This window comes from Haliaeetus leucocephalus, unplaced genomic scaffold, assembly GCF_000737465.1.
Source record: "Haliaeetus leucocephalus isolate CR32 unplaced genomic scaffold, Haliaeetus_leucocephalus-4.0 Scaffold656, whole genome shotgun sequence".
NCBI classification, from domain to species: domain Eukaryota; kingdom Metazoa; phylum Chordata; class Aves; order Accipitriformes; family Accipitridae; genus Haliaeetus; species Haliaeetus leucocephalus.
This window is the reverse complement of record NW_010973092.1, coordinates 3,232,024-3,249,351: the sequence shown is the minus strand read 5'-3', so window position 1 is coordinate 3,249,351 and position 17,328 is coordinate 3,232,024. Positions and strand designations below refer to the sequence as shown.

Sequence of the window (17,328 nt, the reverse complement as noted above, 5' to 3'; positions counted from 1 at the left end):
GGAGCAGGGGAATAACTGTTTTCTTACGTAATGCCGGGCGTTATGAAATTAGGGCCTGTTTTTGGGGGTGACGGAGGGCGGCGAGGCGGCGGTGGTAGCGGGTGCCGACACGCGCCCGTCTTCGCGCGACGCCGTCGGCTGTTCCCCGGGAGGTCGAGCACGGGTCCATCCGGACGCTGGTCCCGTGATGGGGATTTAAAGGCCGTTCGGCCACGGAGGTGGGTGGGTGAAGGTTTCTTGGCTTCCGCAAGCGGGGATCGTTTTGCACGTTCCCGGGGGAGCAAAGGTCGCGGGCGGCCGCACCTGCCCGGATTTAGCACCGTTGTAGCGCTGACGTCCCTTCCACCTCGCTCGTCCACGCCCCTGGCATCTTTTTTGCGGGTTGGCAAATTCATCCCGATGTGCACCAAAACCCCAAACCCCACCCCAAGCAGTCAAGCTGATTTTTGTTTCGTTTTTATTCTGCTAATTCTCAAAAAATAGCTCTTTACTCGGGGGAGGAATAATGTCAGTTTAAAAATCTGGAGGACTCGGTTTTCCCCTCCTGAACCAAGCAGGGAGCGGTGTGCAGCTGCAGCAGCAGCGGTGCGAGTGCCTCCATTCTGCCTCGTCACAGCCCTGGCTGGGAACAACTCTGGCTGGAGGGTGAAAGACTCATTCAGTCTTTGGGCATTTGTTAAAAAAAAAAAAAGTAACAAAATTTTCTGAAAACGAAGCGGAGCTGACTCATCCTTACTGACCGACGCAGGGTTGTGTCTCTGGGGAATATTTATAGTGATACCCACTGAAACAGATCCCATCTTGTTTCTGGGGTGGTCTAGTGAGGATCAGAAGCGGGTTGCAGTTTGTTTGGTTCGGTGCCGTGGATGGTTGAATAATCACCTGTCTCATGGCGTTTCAGCTCTGAAATTTTGTCAGAATTCCTTCGAAAAAGGGCTTTTGCACTATTGAAAAGACATCCTAGAACAATCCCTCCTCCCAGCACTCTCCATTGAGGGTTTACGCTGATCCACGGTCTGTACCTTTTCTTCCTGCCCACGTTTCGGGTGGTGTGGGGGGGTGTGATGGTGCGTGGGATGCCGCCGTCGGTTGCCATAGCAGCAGGAGCGATGTCCCCAGCCCCCGGCTCCCTGCGGGATGCAGTCGGGGAAGACAGCGCAGGCCCTCCTGGCTTTGGCATCTTCTGCAGGTAGAGAAAGCCCCATCCACCGGCTCCGTAGCCCGAGCTCCGGTGCGGTGGATGCTCCTCTTCTGTGCGAGGAGAGCGAGCTGTCAAATGACGCTGGAAGACAAAATGCCCTTTTCGTTAGTCATCCCCATTGATCTGGCGCTGGGTGTTCCCGCAACGGGGCCGGGAGCGAGGGACGTGTGCCTTCTTGAGCGCTTTGCCGGGGCGTGCGCCAGCCTTGCCCCTGCGCCGTGCTGGTGGCACGGGGTGGGACAGCAGCGCTGCTCGTCTCCTCCTCTGCAGGTGTTTGAAAGGAACAGATAGTTAACCTGAATGTCTAATTTAACGTATAAGGTATGTGGTTCTTTGTTCTTCCCTTGCGGTTTTAGTAACTACAGTAGCTACGGCAGGCTGCAATATCCCCCAACTTTGTTTAGTTGTTACTTCTATGTGATAGTTTAATAAGGGGTTGCTGTACAATGTTGTCGTTCTTCATTTATACCCATACAATTAAGAGCAGGCTCTTTCTTTCTTTAATTCCATAAATATTAATATAGACTAAATAATAATATTTACATTTGCTTTTCAGGGGTTTATCTCCTCTGTTCTCCTGTGTTTATTGGGCTACAGAGATACCGCATAAACCAGTCTCTGAAACCTAAATCTGCTCCATCATGTATGTAGTTCAAAAGCAAAGCTGCGGTAGGAAGGCTGTGATCCTACGAGTGTCAGAGGGACGCTGCATGGGTTTACTAATACCTGCATGAAAGAAACTGGACTCCTGAGTCTTAAATTTTGAGTCATAATGGTGCATGGATTATACAACGTCGGCACAGTAGCAAGTTGGGGCAAAAAGTGTTGTTAAGTATTGTGTCCCATAATGCAGAGTGTTTACAAATCACGTGCTTATACTGGCTTCTCAAAAGACTTTTGAATGTGCCGAACTTGATGTTTGACCTCAGTGGGACTACTCATGTGTTTACAGTTAAGCGTATTTTTAAACCTCTGCACAATTAGGCCTTCTGAACCTGATTCAAAGCAGACCGTAGTCATGACTTGAATGGATTTGAGATCTGGACCATAAAACCCAAACTGTGGAGCCAGCACCGTGCTCACCTGGCAGCCCGGGATGTCGGACGGTGGGACAGGGACACCGGTGCTGCGCGGAGCTGGTGACTCCGGCCAGCCTGCTGTGGCGTGCGGAGAGAGCTGGGCCCTGTTCTGCCCGAGAGCAAAAGCACCGTCCTTCGTGGCCTATTTATTGATACAACATGTGTTGGTTGGGAAATGACACTGCACAGGCTGGGGGTCCAGAAAGGTGCTTAGAAGTTGCTTCATACCAAGGAATAATTTTTCCTTTAATGAAGGAGATAAATGAGAAATAAATCAGGGTTTTTTTGATCTTGAGGCAAGAGACCCTAGTGTGCTTTTTTCCTCATGCAGACAGACTGTACCTGGTCTCATAACCCGATGCTGTCTGTCCCTCTCAGCTCACAACGCAGGTGGGATGTGTCCCTGGCAGCTGTTACGCATCAGCTCTGCGCTTACTATCTTTTCAGGGGTACCGCTTGTGGAGACGGGGACCTGAAATGTTTAGAACTACTGTTATCATCAAGAAATGGTACAAGAGTTCAAATTTATGAGGGGAAAATGTGGCTAGGGTAAGGTTAAATCCAACCTTTTTATTTTCTTAGCCTTGAATCCAATAGATTCCCATTGTCTTCATGGGAATTTTATTCTTATAATTAATTTTATTCTTATCTTAAATTTTTAGGTTGCTATTCCCCCTCAGGTAAATATCATAAAGTTGGTAAGTCTGTAGGGCAGCTTTAACTGAAGCACATAAGAGAGTTATCAAGCAGAGATGAGTTTTTCTTTGGTTGCAGCCAGTCCTTACATTTGCCAAGGGTACCCCAGGGTTTTGCTGCCTATTGGGCTGATTTTGATTTAATTGCCCAGAACTGCATCGTAGGATGAAAACTTTGCCATCTGTGACACTGGAAAATACACAGATTTGGCCTGCTGAAAGTGCTTCGTCTTTAATGAAATCTTCACTAGGGCTGGCTCTTGGGTCCTGCAGCTCCAGAGGAAGCTTCCTATTTTCTCCCTGTGGCAGTTATAAATCAGGCGCTCGTGGCGGTGGTCCTCACGGCAGCTCTTGGAGATAACTCCTCAGTTCAGATTTTCTTCAGTCATGACTCGTGCTATGGTATTTCCTACTCAAGAAAAAATATTTTCCTACTTAGAACACATTATATGTATTCTACTTGGCCTGCTTTGTGCAGGAGTTGAGGTGCACAGTCACTCTGAGCTATTTGCATGGTTGGACACAGATAAAAGCAATGAATTCATTTCAGCTCTAACCTAATCTGAGTTAATGTGCTGGAATCCCACTGGTGAAAAGCAAGGGCACTTGGCCATGGCCATTCCTTGATCCTTTAAGAGTTTGAATCCCTGTTAAGCATGCTTGTCTTACAACCTGCACTCACACAGGATGTAATCAGTTTTGTTTTCCATCTGTTAAAAAAGAGGCTTCCGATTAGTCAGTGCAAACAGAAATAATTATTTTTGTTCTTGCTGACAACAGCAAGGTTAACTACCACGTACCTAGCTCGTAGTGTTTTTCACGCTCAGCAATTTTAAACACCTTGCTCTGGGTGCATTACATGATTTGCCTTACGACCGGCAGGGATTTGGCTTTCAATATTGTCCCTTAATTATAGTAATTGCCTAAGTGGAGATCTCGACGTCTCCCACTGTCCTGCAGCCACAGCCCAGACTGCAGCAGTGGAGCAGCCTGTCACAGCTCATCCAGACGACGAGCCTGACCACATCCAGTGGAGAAATACACAAACACCAGTGGGAGCAAAACTTGGCTTCATGGCTTGGAGGAGGGAAAAACATAACCTACAAAATCCAAACCAAAAGCACACAGCATTCAGTTTTCAAGAAAATATTTTGGTTTTATGAAGTGACTCAAAGGGACTGTTGGTAAAATAGATTTGGTAGATTCCAAAGTGCAGCTGGCAGAGCAGTGCATTATCTTCCAAACCAATGCTTATTTGATTTTCAAGTGTAGGATTTTTAACATTTTTAATTTTTGATGATGCTAAATGGAAATACCCATCAGAGGGTCTCATGAGACTGGGTTGCTCTGGCAGGGAAGAAGCACTTTCTGAACACGTACAGCCCTTAGTGAATCCTGCCACCCGTCTCCTGAGTGCTGCCTTAGCTCTGACCTTAAGGTATGATCTCCAAGCAGGGCATTGTACTCTGCTTCTAGTGACTTTTAACAAGGAGCAGAGGAATTACTTAAAGAAATCTATCTGTTAATGCTTGGTTTGGGTTTTTTTTTGTGCATATGGTTTTTTTTTTCTTTTTTAAAGGCTGGTTTTGTATATAAACATTAAAGCCCTGCTTTCATGTTTGCACAAAAAAATGGAGACACACATTTAGGTCTCATAGAAGCAGCTAAAACTGCTTTGGAATATAGATTTTTTCTTTTTCCTTTTTTAAAATTTAACTGTTTAGCTGCTTATGCATTTGGGGCTGCGTCCTATTACTGAACTACAACTGGAAAGAGATGACATGCATCCAGGTAGTCTCTGCAACTGAAGCTACATCATAGTATGCACCCTTGTATCCTACTTTATATATGTTCTGAGAAGACTTTGCTTTTATTTAGCTACCAGATCTGTTTTGTTCCCTCTAGGATAGGGATTCTTCATTTATGCAATAGCACTATCCTGCTTTAACAGGCAACAACTTGTTGGATGGAGTGCTTGAGGTGCTGAGTGACTGCTGAAACTCCCTATCTGATATTCGTGGGGTGGTGTGCTTGCCCAGAGACCTGCATCCAAGTCTACAGCCAGAAAGCCTATTAACAGCACCCCTCATGTTCAGAGCTAGCTGTTTTGTTTGTGGTTTAAAGGAATACTTTTCTACTAACGTTGAATAGTCTGGAGTAAGGATTGGCAGGCAATTTTTTTTAAACATTTGCATGCTTGTGTAATAAACTGCTTATTGCTTTTGTATAACCAGAAAGTTTGGGAATATGGAATTTTATTGCAACATCTGGTATCGAGAGGACCAGCTTTATAAGTATGATTTATCTCCTTTGCTTTTTTAAAATTACAAAATCTTGTCTATAAAGACAGAAGGTGTACACCATTTCAGACTGTTTGACTTCGCTCCCCTAGAACAAATTACTGTACTTGGATAAGAAAGTAGATTTGGTTGGTTTGTTCCTCTCAGGATCCTATTTCCTCCTCCATATGTGATGCGACAGTTTTCTCAGTGGCAGAGAAAATGGGATGCATTCACATCTCTTGCAGGAGGCCACTGAACTAAGAATGGTCAGGGCCTGCTGAAGGTGGGAAAGTGAGGACCTACATGGCGACGTGGGCATCCTTACCAAACAAAACGTGATGGAGAAAGCTGCCCCTGCAGTGTCCACAGTGTTGGGCTGGTGCCTCGCTCCAGCCTTTGCAGAGAGCTCTCTAGGCGGCATTTGGCTGCTGAAGTGGGGTTGTGCCTACCCTCCTGACTGCCTGACTTCTCAGTGTAGCATCCCTTCAGTCTTAATTTTTCTCAGCAAGCTCATTTTTTTCCCAGTTGATGAACAGAAAAACACTTAAAGGTCAATGTCTAAGGAGACATCTTAACCCATTAACAGCAGTAGCAAAGTCAAAGAAAACTGAAGCAGAAGAATGACCAGTTGTCGATTTTGCTAACGTGCTATCCGTTTGCTGCTCTGAATTAGGGGGAGAGAGATGCTCCTGATGCTAGATGCTTGTCCTAGTTAGATTTCCTGAGTGGATGACTTGGGGCCCTAATGCTTTGCATCAGAATGCATAGATCCGTTGCAAGTAACAGGAAAAATGTTTCCAAGAAATGGTTTTAAAAAAAAGAAGTTGTTCATTCATGCAGTTATACTGATAAGACAACAACAGTGAAGTCTTCGGAAAGGCATAGACAGTTTATCTTTTTTTAAAATATATATTAATATATATTTAATATATATTTTTTAATATATATTTGTTCTGCAACCTGTTTCTCATCCTCGGTGGCAAATGCATGGTAATTGCTTCTGCTGGCTAATGAGCAAAATCAAATCACACTGTTTGCTATAGCTACTTTCTTCAGGCTGTATTTAACTGATAGGTGGTGGATCGAAAATAAAACTGGCTGAAATGGGCTTAAGTTTCTTGTTGCGTAAATGAATGAAATAAGTTTCTGAACACTGTAATTTCCCCTTTCTTTTTTTTTTTTCCCCCCCAGAAAATGGCTGTTCCACCTGCTTATGCTGATCTGGGTAAATCCGCCAGAGATGTTTTCACCAAGGGATATGGTAAATAAAGCCAAAATAAATTTGGTCTTTTGCTGCCTACCTGATTCCTGAAACTGTTGGGATTGTATTACTTTTTTTCTGATAAATATTCCAATAATTTCCATTAGAATCCAGAGAATTTTCCATCATAGCTTCACATTGCCCTTGCTGTCTAGAAAGGGAGGGTAACTTACTTTTTTTTTGACAAAATTCTTCCTGTTGCCTGTAGGACTGTTCTCTGTTTTGAAAGAAAATTGTGGGTTGTATTTTGACTGTTTCCTTGTATGATGAATAGGATCATTGATGCCAGTAGTTTTCTTATGAACAAAATGCTGCTGCTTAGTATGAATAAAGACATTATTACCTAATTTGGTCCTGATTATATTGCTGAGGTCAGTAGGATTAATCAATCAGTTGAGTGCTATCTGAAGTGAGTACGCGGTGCATAATCTGCTTCATAAAAACACATAGTTTGATAACTGTACCCTTGGTTTATTTTTTTAATAGTTCACAGGAGATTTAGAAGGGAGTTTTACAAAATAAATCAGAAATGTTTTTCAAATTAACATATATATAACTCATACTTTTTACTCATCTTCTAGGTTTTGGCTTAATAAAACTTGATTTGAAAACAAAATCTGAAAATGGACTGGTGAGTTTGGAAAGATATTGAAATCCAAAACATTGCAGTGTTCTTGTGTTTAGTCTATATTTCTTTTTAAAAGTAGAATCCCTTACCCTCCCCTTACCATTTTTCAGATATATTATAACCTTGCAAGTTACTCTGCATTTATAATTTTTGTATAATATACGAGACTGTGCACAAATTAGAGTAGAAGATACAGTGAAGGGCTCCTTTGCAGCCATGCTAATTGCTTACTGTGAAAATTGTGTTGCTATTTGAGGCCATCGCCACGGCCTGTGCTCGGAGGAAGTGTCAGTGCTTCCCTTCTGTCTTCCCGGATTGAACGAGCAGAAATATGCTGGTTTCTGAATGCGCTGCACGCTCTTTTTCTTAGCAGTCACTAAACAAGTATAGTTGCAATGCAACTGTGTATTGGAGCTAATCTTTAGACCCTATCTACGAAGCATTTGCAGACTTGCATGCTGATTCATAGATGCACCTTGTACAGACTAGCACCTTATTCTGTGTTATGCTGCTGGTATGGGTTATCCGCAGTCCTGTCTGATACCCATTCCCTTAGCATGCAGTGTTTTTTCTCCCTGACAGTGAAATTTTTTGTGGTGCCAGGGTGTGTTGGTATTAATGACTAGCAAACATGTTCTTAAATCTTCTGAGAAGTCTGCAGTATTGAATAATATCCCAAATTATAATGACTAATATCTTCTACAAGTATAAATATTTACCTGCGTGCAAATATATATATATAATGTATATATACAATTTTTTTTTCCTTTTAGGAATTTACAAGCTCAGGTTCGGCAAACTCAGAAACAAGCAAAGTTAGTGGTAGTTTGGAAACAAAATACAAATGGGTGGAATATGGATTGATGTTCACGGAAAAGTGGAACACCGACAACACACTAGGCACTGAGATTACTCTTGAAGATCAGGTAATTTTTGGCTCAAAAGATGCAATTTAAAAATTAACTTACGACAATCTCTAATTATGAATCCAACCAGTGAAATTCTTTTCTGTTCAGCTTGCACGTGGCCTGAAGCTGACCTTTGACTCCTCCTTCTCTCCTAACACTGGGTAAGAAGTGAGTAAGCTTGAGTGTCAAAAAAAGGCATTTTTTTATTTTAGTTTTCCAGAATACTGTCTTGCTTCTTTACTCCTTCTGTCCTAAGATATCGAGACAGTTAATAATCAGCCTGTGTGTGATGAAGTCATGTACATCTGATTTAAATCTTAGTATTAACAATCCCTTTTTAATCCTAAGCTACAGCAAGCACACTTTTAAATACAGTAACTTGAAAATTATAGTCAGAATTGGGGTGGGAAGAAAAGGTTTTGTTTGCACTCCTGTTGTGTATTTCTGGCCATGTCAGAGGATGAGCTACTGTCTGAATAAAAGCCCTAAACAAGTCAGCTGTAATGCAAAGCTTAACAAGCTCCAGGAGCCAGTTGGCCATGGCTCTAATAGGTCGACACAGTAATTGGGCTCTTCTCCCAAGCTGAATTTATCATCTGAATTCTTGCTGGCCACAGCACGCCTTGTTGGTGGATGAGTATTTCTGACACGGCGATTGGATGCCACGTTTTATGTGGGCCAGAGGGATTAAGCAGCAGCTGTAGGTCTAGATGTTGGTTTATTTTTTTCCCCTGATTATCTTTTTGTAAGCAGTGCTGCCAGTGAGTCAAAATATTCTGCACATTAGCTTCCCAGAGCAGTACACTGCACTGCAGGCTGCCGGGGTTACAGTCCCAGTGGAGGTTTCACCCTGTCTTCTAGATTGTGTCCTGCATTGTAAACTGCTTCCAGTCCATTCCCAATTCTGCATTAAGTAGATATTTTTGTATTTGTTAACCAGAATAATCTCTAGTGTTTGTTGATAATTATTTCTTAGCTGGTAGGAATCTTAAATAAAGAAGAAAAAACCTGTACGAGAATGACAAGTTACAGGTCTATAGCTATTTCTTAGGCACCTCAGACACTATAGTATCTGAGTTATAACTGTTGTGTGGGAGGACTATTATAACTTGAATAAATGGAGTGAGATTCAATCCTGGTGTGACCTGGTTTAGGTTGACAGGGATGCATTATGTCTGAATATAAGACACCTTCTCCCCCTTCCTTACTTACTGGCTGTGATGAATCTTTCAACAGGGAAAGTCATTTTTAGGAGTGCTCCGTGTTAGCCTGTCCTGTTGACTTTGGTGGGAGAGGTACCGCTGACTTTTACAGAAGTTGCAGATGAACTAATGCTGAGTGCTTTTGGCACTCCTGCTCTTTATTTCTGATTTTGCAAAACACAAGAAATTCCTGAGTCTGAAATAATCATAATAAAAAAGAGAGCAATCTCTATGTGGGTCTGATACAGCATTGAAACAGTTCTTGGAGAATGTTTTTGCTAGCTGAAGTGAAAGGTTGATTTGAAATTTCAAATTAGCCTGACTTTTCCAGGAAGATATCAGTAAAAGATTTGGTCAAAGACAGAAAACGCTTGTAAGGTAAAAAGAGAAGAAAAAAATCTTAAGTAAGAGTAGCTGAATATATTAGATGTAACTCTCGTGCCTTGTGAGGGTCAGCACCCTTGATGTAAACCAATCTAAGGACACATGAGAAAACACTGCTCTGGCCAGTAATATAAAAATAAACAAGTGACTCGAGAAAGTTTATTTCTGTGTTACCTGGCAGCCTTTCTAATGGCTGTAACCATTAAACTTCATAAAGCATCCAAAGGAGAAAAAAAGGTGTCAGAGCCACTGAAGCAACCTACTTCCTTAGCAGCAGAGACTTTCCCTCAGGAAGCTGGAGACAAAGTAGTGATTTCTTGACGTCTGTCACAGTAAATGAAATTACCCAGTTCACTAGGATTGTCTAAAAATTGTTTGTTTGAGACAGGCCAACTACTATTGACTTTCTGTGGCAAACCTGTAAACTGCTACATTTCCCATTCCTTCCCTGCATCTACCAAACTTCCAAAAACATCAGATTAGTTGGATGAGGATTTGGTTTTGTCACCTCCTGTCTGGCTTATTGTGCTGCTGCTTTTCAGAACACAGCCCAGAAGTGCTTATTGGGGTGCCACACTGCATTTTATTGCTTGATTGCAAATAATTCACTGTAGCTGAATTAGGGTTTTGCAGATGTGAAAGGTAAGAAGATGACATAACATGTGGCTCTCCAGGTATGTATACTTTGTCTTCAAGAACTATTGAACTGAGTTAAAGTAACTGATTTGATTGAATTGCTACCTACGAGCGTACTTTTTCAAAGGTACGAGATTCTTTCTTTTCTCTTTAGGAAGAAGAGCGCTAAAGTTAAGACAGGGTACAAAAGGGAACACATCAACATTGGCTGCGACATGGATTTTGATATTGCTGGTCCTTCAATACGTGGAGCCCTGGTGGTTGGCTACGAGGGGTGGCTGGCAGGTTACCAAATGACTTTTGAGACAACGAAGTCTAGAGTAACCCAGAGCAACTTTGCTGTTGGCTACAAGACTGATGAATTCCAGCTTCATACTAATGTGTAAGTATTGGCAGACAGGCATTAAAAAGGAATTTGAAAGGATTTTGCTGCTTACTAGAGCAATGAAAGGGACAGAGTTTCAGCAGTGGTGAAAGAGGGAATGGTATAGTTGAAATTACTTCTTCGTTTAAGATGGCAAACTGCATTTTTTTAGCTGCATTAACTTTTCTTTGAATTATGTGGGTGAGGGAGTGCATGATGGAAGGAACTGGAACTCACTGAGCACCTAAGCATCCAGTGTCTGTCTTTCTAACAGATACGGATTATTAGAATCTATTAGCGGAATAATAAAACAAGTGGGTTATAAAAATACTCTTTGTGAAAGTTGAAATAAAAGCAATGTCTTCCTTTTGCACATGTCAAAATCAAACCAAATGGTGATTTGATCTGTAGATGAAAGAGCTAATCAGGATGAACAAGAGCAGGCAAAAGGGAACAAATGGGTGGAGATATGGACTGGGTTTGTTTTAGTACTGAAAGGGATATGGTGCAAAAATTTGTTTTAGTAGTATATCTCCTAATAATCTATTCATACAAGCATTTGTCCTTTCTGAATGCATGAATAGTGGGAAACCAGGACCAAATTCCATGAAAACCTTAATTTCTCTGTCTCCTGTTCCTCTTAAAAAAGCAATTTATGCCTTTGGGGAAGACATTTTTTTAAGATTAGGCAATCCCTAATCCATTCCCCCAGCCCCCCCTTTAGCATTCCCTTGGGTAATTGGATATTTTGCATGTAGCAGAGCTATTGCAGGCTGTTCCCATTTTGGGGGCTGAACAACTGTTCTGCCTTCCTGGAGCTGCTTCTTCAAAGGCTTTCTGTTCTGTTTCATGCTGTGTTGCAGAGATCTGATTTAGGAAGCTCACACTGCCTTACAGAACAATTGAACCTTCACAGCCCAGACAGTATGTTTGAAGGATTGCCAAAGCACAAAAATGTGGGCAGAAAACTTTAATCAAAGCAATACGCGGGGTCCCCCTCTGCTCAGTAGATAGGAGTTACTCCTTCAAGCACAATGACTTTCAACTTTGTCATACTGTAGCAGTTCAAAACATTGTATTATTGGCTTTTGCTATAAAATGCTGTAATTATTATTACTCTTAATTAAAGCAACAGCAGAAGATAACTTTATAAGAGCAGAAGGGGCTCAGATCTTACTGTACTGTTTCTTGGATTCCTAAGGGTCTGTTTCTTAGGTTGCTGTTACTGTATGTGGATGATAGATCAGCTTCAGGAGGATGCCTAGTTTGTTTATTTAATATTCATACTCTACCAATTGACAGGGAAAACCATAAATGTGTGATATGAATAGAAAACTGATTTGCTGATATTAATAGATTATTTAGGTATTTGATGTGTTTCAGCTTTGAAACGTGTCAGAGTTTTTATATAGTCCCAGAAACGGTTGTGTGTGGACCTCCCATCACTAGCCTGCTCGGTTGTTATCTCTAGACAGTTCAGTGTTTCACATGGGACGCTGTGGCAGAGCTGATAATTTAACTAGGTGGGGCTTGAAGCATCGTCTTTTGTTTCTGGTGTTTCACAGACCAGCTGGGGACTTTAGCAAGTTACTTTCCTTAATGGTGCCTTAATATATTCATTTTCATAGGGGGATAATGTGGTTTTTTTTATCTGCATCTGAAAAGTGTTATTATTTCTGTTAGACTTAAAAGGAGGGTTGACTTTTTAATTATTATTATTTTTTAATAATAACTAAAGGGAGGTAGGGCTGGATAATTTCTAGTTTTAAATATGACTTTCCTCATTTTTTAAGCATAGCTCAGACCGCCCCCCCCTAATGTTGCAGGTCAAGACAGAGCTGTGTGGGAACCTTGCACAAAATCTGCCTGTATAACCAGCTCTCCTCAGTCCTTTTTAATCCCTCCTTTTCTTGAGAGCCAAGCACATGCAGTTATATGTGAGCTTCAGTCTTATCTGAAGTAAGTATTGTAGTGTTTTTCTGGAAGAATTGCTCTAACAATTTAAAAGGCTGCTGCTATTGCTTGAACTTTTAAATAGGCATATCACTGCAATTGTTTGTGCAATTGTTATGAGCAGGAACATCAGGCCAAGGGGGTAAGAGTGGAGAGATTTCCCCCTTTTTAATCACTAGAGGTTTGGTATACTCTAATAATTGGAACCAGATTATTTCATAGTTTAGAAGTAATCATAAGTGTTTTATTTGCAGAGGTTTTCCTGTGGTTTAACGCCCATTTTGTGCAATACGCTTGTATCCCCTTTTAAGAAATTGAGTGAAAATGGAAATTCAGATGCTCACTGGTTTACAAGGAGTACAAGGCTTTTAGAAGTCTTTTGCTCTTGTTTTTATGATCTGCATGCTCTAATGTTTTGCATTTTATTTACCACGCTTTATTCCCTGTGTGACGCTGGTGTCAGTAGTAATTGGAAGTTGTGCTACTCTGTAGTGGTGGTAGAAGACTGTCATCCTTCAGTTGTTGGCCAGTGCTCTGCAAAGTAAAATTAGTTTCATTTCAGTTTCTAGTGGAGAGACATCTATGTACAGATGTACCGTAAGGACTACTGCAAATGGTATTCACTTGCAAAAGCTGATAGCCTTGGATATTAAATTGGCATCTTCACTTCCGATACAGTTCATCTGTGTCTGGTAAAAGCACGCTGACAAGGCAGCGTTAGGATGACTGCTCAGGTTTGGTGATTGGGGCACACTAGGGAGTCATAGGCCTGAGACAATAATTATTTCAGAGATACGCAGAGAAGAATAAATCTCTTTACTACAAAGACTCCCATCTAGAGGGAAGGGAAAATTGGAAGTTGTCATCATTGTCTATTTCTGATAGATTGTAATGGCTTTTTTTTCAGTTTCCTAAGTTGTTTGTTGAAATATAGTAACTGTCAATGAATTTAAGCATTTAAAAACGATTTCAGAACCAGTCTGGCCTAATGTCTCTATCTTAGTTGTTATAGGGATGTTAAATGAGGTGTGAGTGAATGTTCTACAAATGTAGGTCTTACTGGAAAAAAAAGATGACTGTTTTGGGGTGCAGTTTAAAACTAGACTAATGCATTCCTTCCAGGAATGATGGAACGGAATTTGGCGGCTCCATTTACCAGAAGGTGAATGATAAACTGGAAACTGCTGTGAATCTTGCTTGGACAGCCGGTAATAGCAACACTCGCTTTGGAATAGCAGCCAAGTATCAGATTGACCCAGATGCCTCTTTTTCTGTGAGTGCTATGCATGTACATTTATAAGCATTTGAAAATAGGCTGTTGTAATGGAAATGTGAAGCAACCTTTATATCAGTGAAGTACGGTTTTGATGCAGTCCTATGCTGTATAGTTGGTGCATATATCCATTTGTCTTGGGTTTGGCAGCATGAGAGCAGAACTATTGGATTTTCCTTGAAGTGACACAGAATGACACAGTTTTATCGTATTATTGGGTGCTATTCTGAGATTTTTTTTCGTGTCAGTCTTGAAAAAGTTAAAAACTATGTTAATAAAAACATTATTTTCTATAGTGACTGTAGATTTGTTGAGATTTAGGATTTAAGTTACAGCAAAATTAACTCTAGGGTTTTTTATGATTTAAAACATGAAATCCTTTACCTGCTTAAAAGGTATTACTTAATTTTCAAGCAGGAAGGACTTTGAAGAAATATACTGAATTATTTACATATGGTATTTTTTTTCTTTTAAGGCTAAAGTGAACAACTCCAGTCTGATTGGATTAGGATACACTCAGACTTTAAAGCCAGGTAAGTCTATGCAGAAGGAATTCAGAATCAATAAAGTGGTATTTTAATCTTGAAATATCTGAGGGCTTTTTGTGACAAAATGTGATTGGTTTTGTAAGACTGCTGTTCTGCTTGGCAAGCCAGTGATGAACTTTTCCAGGGACTGCTCTGTTAATTTTGGATGTCTATTGGAAGCAGAATTATTACAGACTGCCCTCCACTGACCAGTCAGATACTTTTATGTTGACACAAAATACATCTACAATTAGGTGTTTCACAGACAAGTAAATGCATTTTCAGTACTTTCAGAGGCTTCCTATTACTGAGTTTATTTTGCTTGAAAATGTGACTTTCTGAAAGTCCCCTGGTCCAGGAAGAGGACAATCTTACTGCTGTGAAATTGGTTTTAATGTAGTCTAATAAATCTGCTGCCAGAATACCAAGCAGATTGACATGAGATATTATAGTAGACAGGGCTAGGGCCTTTTCACACCTAGATTTTAAAGTGGTTTAGAAAGGTGGGTATGTATCAAGGTCCCAATTTTTCATAATACCGGACTCTAAAATTAGATTAATCAGTAGACCAGCAGCAGTGAACTGACTCAGAGCTTTAATTACTTGGAGTGATAAAAAGCAGAATCTATCACCGTGGTTTACTGTAACTTTCAAAATTCAGAAAGATTTCTTATCTGCAAATTGTTTTAAAATGCCCAGTCCTTACAAGGCTAGCTGCCAAATTACGTTAACCTAGATGCCCAAATTAAAGCAGTAACACAGACGCACTGAACGTAAACCTCATTCCAAGTTTTAACAGTTGGTCTCTTCTCTCACTTTTCTCTATTTTGCAGGTATCAAACTGACATTGTCAGCTTTGTTGGATGGCAAGAACGTCAACGCAGGTGGTCACAAACTTGGTCTAGGATTGGAATTTGAAGCATAAGGAGTGATTCTACAATCACTAATTTGAAAATACAGCATAGCTACCTTCAGAATATAGTGTACCTTTCAATGTTTTATGTCTGGGATGCAAGTATTGCTAAGTATCAGTCCTGCTAGTCCTGGTTAAAGACAGCTAAGCTTTAAAAATGATGTTGTTACAGAAATGGAGACAAAAGCATAACCCCCCCCCCCTAATTCCAGGCTTTTTTTTTTTAATGTTATTGCCCATCACATCTGTCAGCTGCCACATGATAGGAAGTAGGAAGGTATTGATTACCTTTACTAACGTGTCGACTGCACAAGGAATATATTGATGTGGTATAAAAACTCGAGACATTTAAGAATCGCAGACCACTATATTGTACTGTTAATTCTGCAAGCAAAATGTTCCGACACTTAAGGTTTCAATTCACGATGGAATGTGCAAACTTGTCTGAAAAAGGGATTTTAAAAAATTTTTATTTAGATAGGTATTTCATGAATGGTTTATCTGATCTGGTTATCTTACACCTACAGCTGTCTCCAGAATGGTTTAGGTTGTCCACCTTGTATAAGTCCGTTGCAGAGGATGTTTGATGTGACTCAGCCAATACTACCTGTCCTGTGTTGTGGTTCCTTTCCCTTGCATTGACTGGAAAGCTTGTAAGACAGGGCCATAATCAGGGAAGAGTCTTTGTAACTGCAATCACATAGTTGCATCACTAAATTTAAAATGGACTTTTGTTTTATTACCACTTTTTTTTAGCAACTAAATGGGTACATTTTTAGAGAGTCTTCCATTTTGTGTGGAACTAGACCCCAAAATGCTGTACTTGACACTACTAAAAATGGATAAAAAACCCAAACCCAACTTGAATAAAATATTGAAATGTCACCTTTTACTTTGTCTTTATATTAATTGTGATAACCATTCCGTATTAATTCTTTGCTCCAGAAGCAGACTGCCAACATCTCAGTGCATATTTTGTGCCACACAAACAGAAAATACTTAGTAGATTTAAGTTGCAGACATGGCTGTTCTTAGTGCTCGCTAAGCTCCGGCAAATGCACATATGCATGTGTGTAGGTCATGGAGAAAACAAGATCATGTGGACTTGTTTCTCTTTCTTTCATTGCAGAATTCATTAAGTTGAATTACCTTCCTATGAACAAACAGGTGTGAGCAATGGAACAGTTATCAGTTGGGATAAACTTTAGTGGCTTTTCATTAAGACTTTGTATTTTTTCACACATAAGCAATCGACGTGGGTGGTGTGCAGATGGCAATAGCATGTGCCTGATGAGGCAACGGTGTTACGACATCGTGAGACTCTAGATCCTCCTCAGCGACAGCCCGCAAATTGTGCAATGACGGCTGTCTTCCCCCTTATCACGAGCTATTCCGGAGTACTTCCTAGTATGCCTTGTCTCAAATATTTAACCTAACACGGCCTGGGAGAAGCGGTCCATCTTCCAGACTTCACTGATTGAAACAAACCACATGCAGCCAGCTTGCAGTACCATGGCAAACGCTCAAAATTAATTTACGTTCCTGTCGGCTGCACACGTCCTGTGTTCTCTCAGCATCCCCATGAGCCTTTGGGCTCCTTGCTCTTGCTTTTCTCATGCTTGAGGCATCTGTGTTTTGGAAATTTTTTTCTCCCGCGATCAGCTTCAAGGCTTCTCTCAGGAATGCCTCACTTGCGGTGAGAACGGGAAAACATTCTCCCATAAAACTACCTTAATTCTGACAAAACCGCCCCACACGCATGCGGACGCTGGTGAGCAGTTTCCCGGGACAGGGACTTTGTGGGGAGGCTCCAACCCCTAACATCAACCTCCGACTGAAGGAAGGAGAAGGAAAACCCCTATTTTCTGTCAGGGGAGGGCTGGACACGCTTCCCCCTCGCCGCTCCCCGCCTGCCCAGCCCGCTCCCTCAGGCGCCGGCAGCTCCCACGGCTACCGGACCCCCGAGCGCAGCCGCGGGCAGCCCCGTGCCCCGCCGCGCTCCCCCCCGCCCCCGCGCGCCGC

General features: G+C 41.4%; 1 protein-coding gene across 7 annotated transcripts; it reads left to right on the top strand.

Moving 5' to 3' along the window:
* The first annotated feature begins 99 nt into the window (after positions 1–99).
* VDAC1 (voltage-dependent anion channel 1) lies at positions 100–15,494 on the top strand. Of its 7 annotated transcripts, none has more exons than XM_010578844.1 (10): positions 100–1,014; positions 4,330–4,413; positions 6,449–6,518; positions 7,100–7,149; positions 7,920–8,072; positions 8,163–8,215; positions 10,431–10,658; positions 13,716–13,866; positions 14,342–14,399; positions 15,227–15,494. In XM_010578844.1, the coding sequence occupies exons 3-10, from the start codon at positions 6,452–6,454 to the stop codon at positions 15,316–15,318; spliced, it is 852 nt and encodes a 283-aa protein (XP_010577146.1). In that variant the 5' UTR covers positions 100–1,014; positions 4,330–4,413; positions 6,449–6,451; the 3' UTR covers positions 15,319–15,494. The 7 variants fall into 7 exon arrangements, with proteins under 7 accessions (XP_010577146.1, XP_010577144.1, XP_010577142.1 ...); XM_010578842.1 differs by having other exon boundaries at positions 1,758–4,413; XM_010578840.1 differs by lacking the exon at positions 4,330–4,413 and adding an exon at positions 1,472–1,522.
* The last annotated feature ends 1,834 nt before the right edge of the window (positions 15,495–17,328 follow it).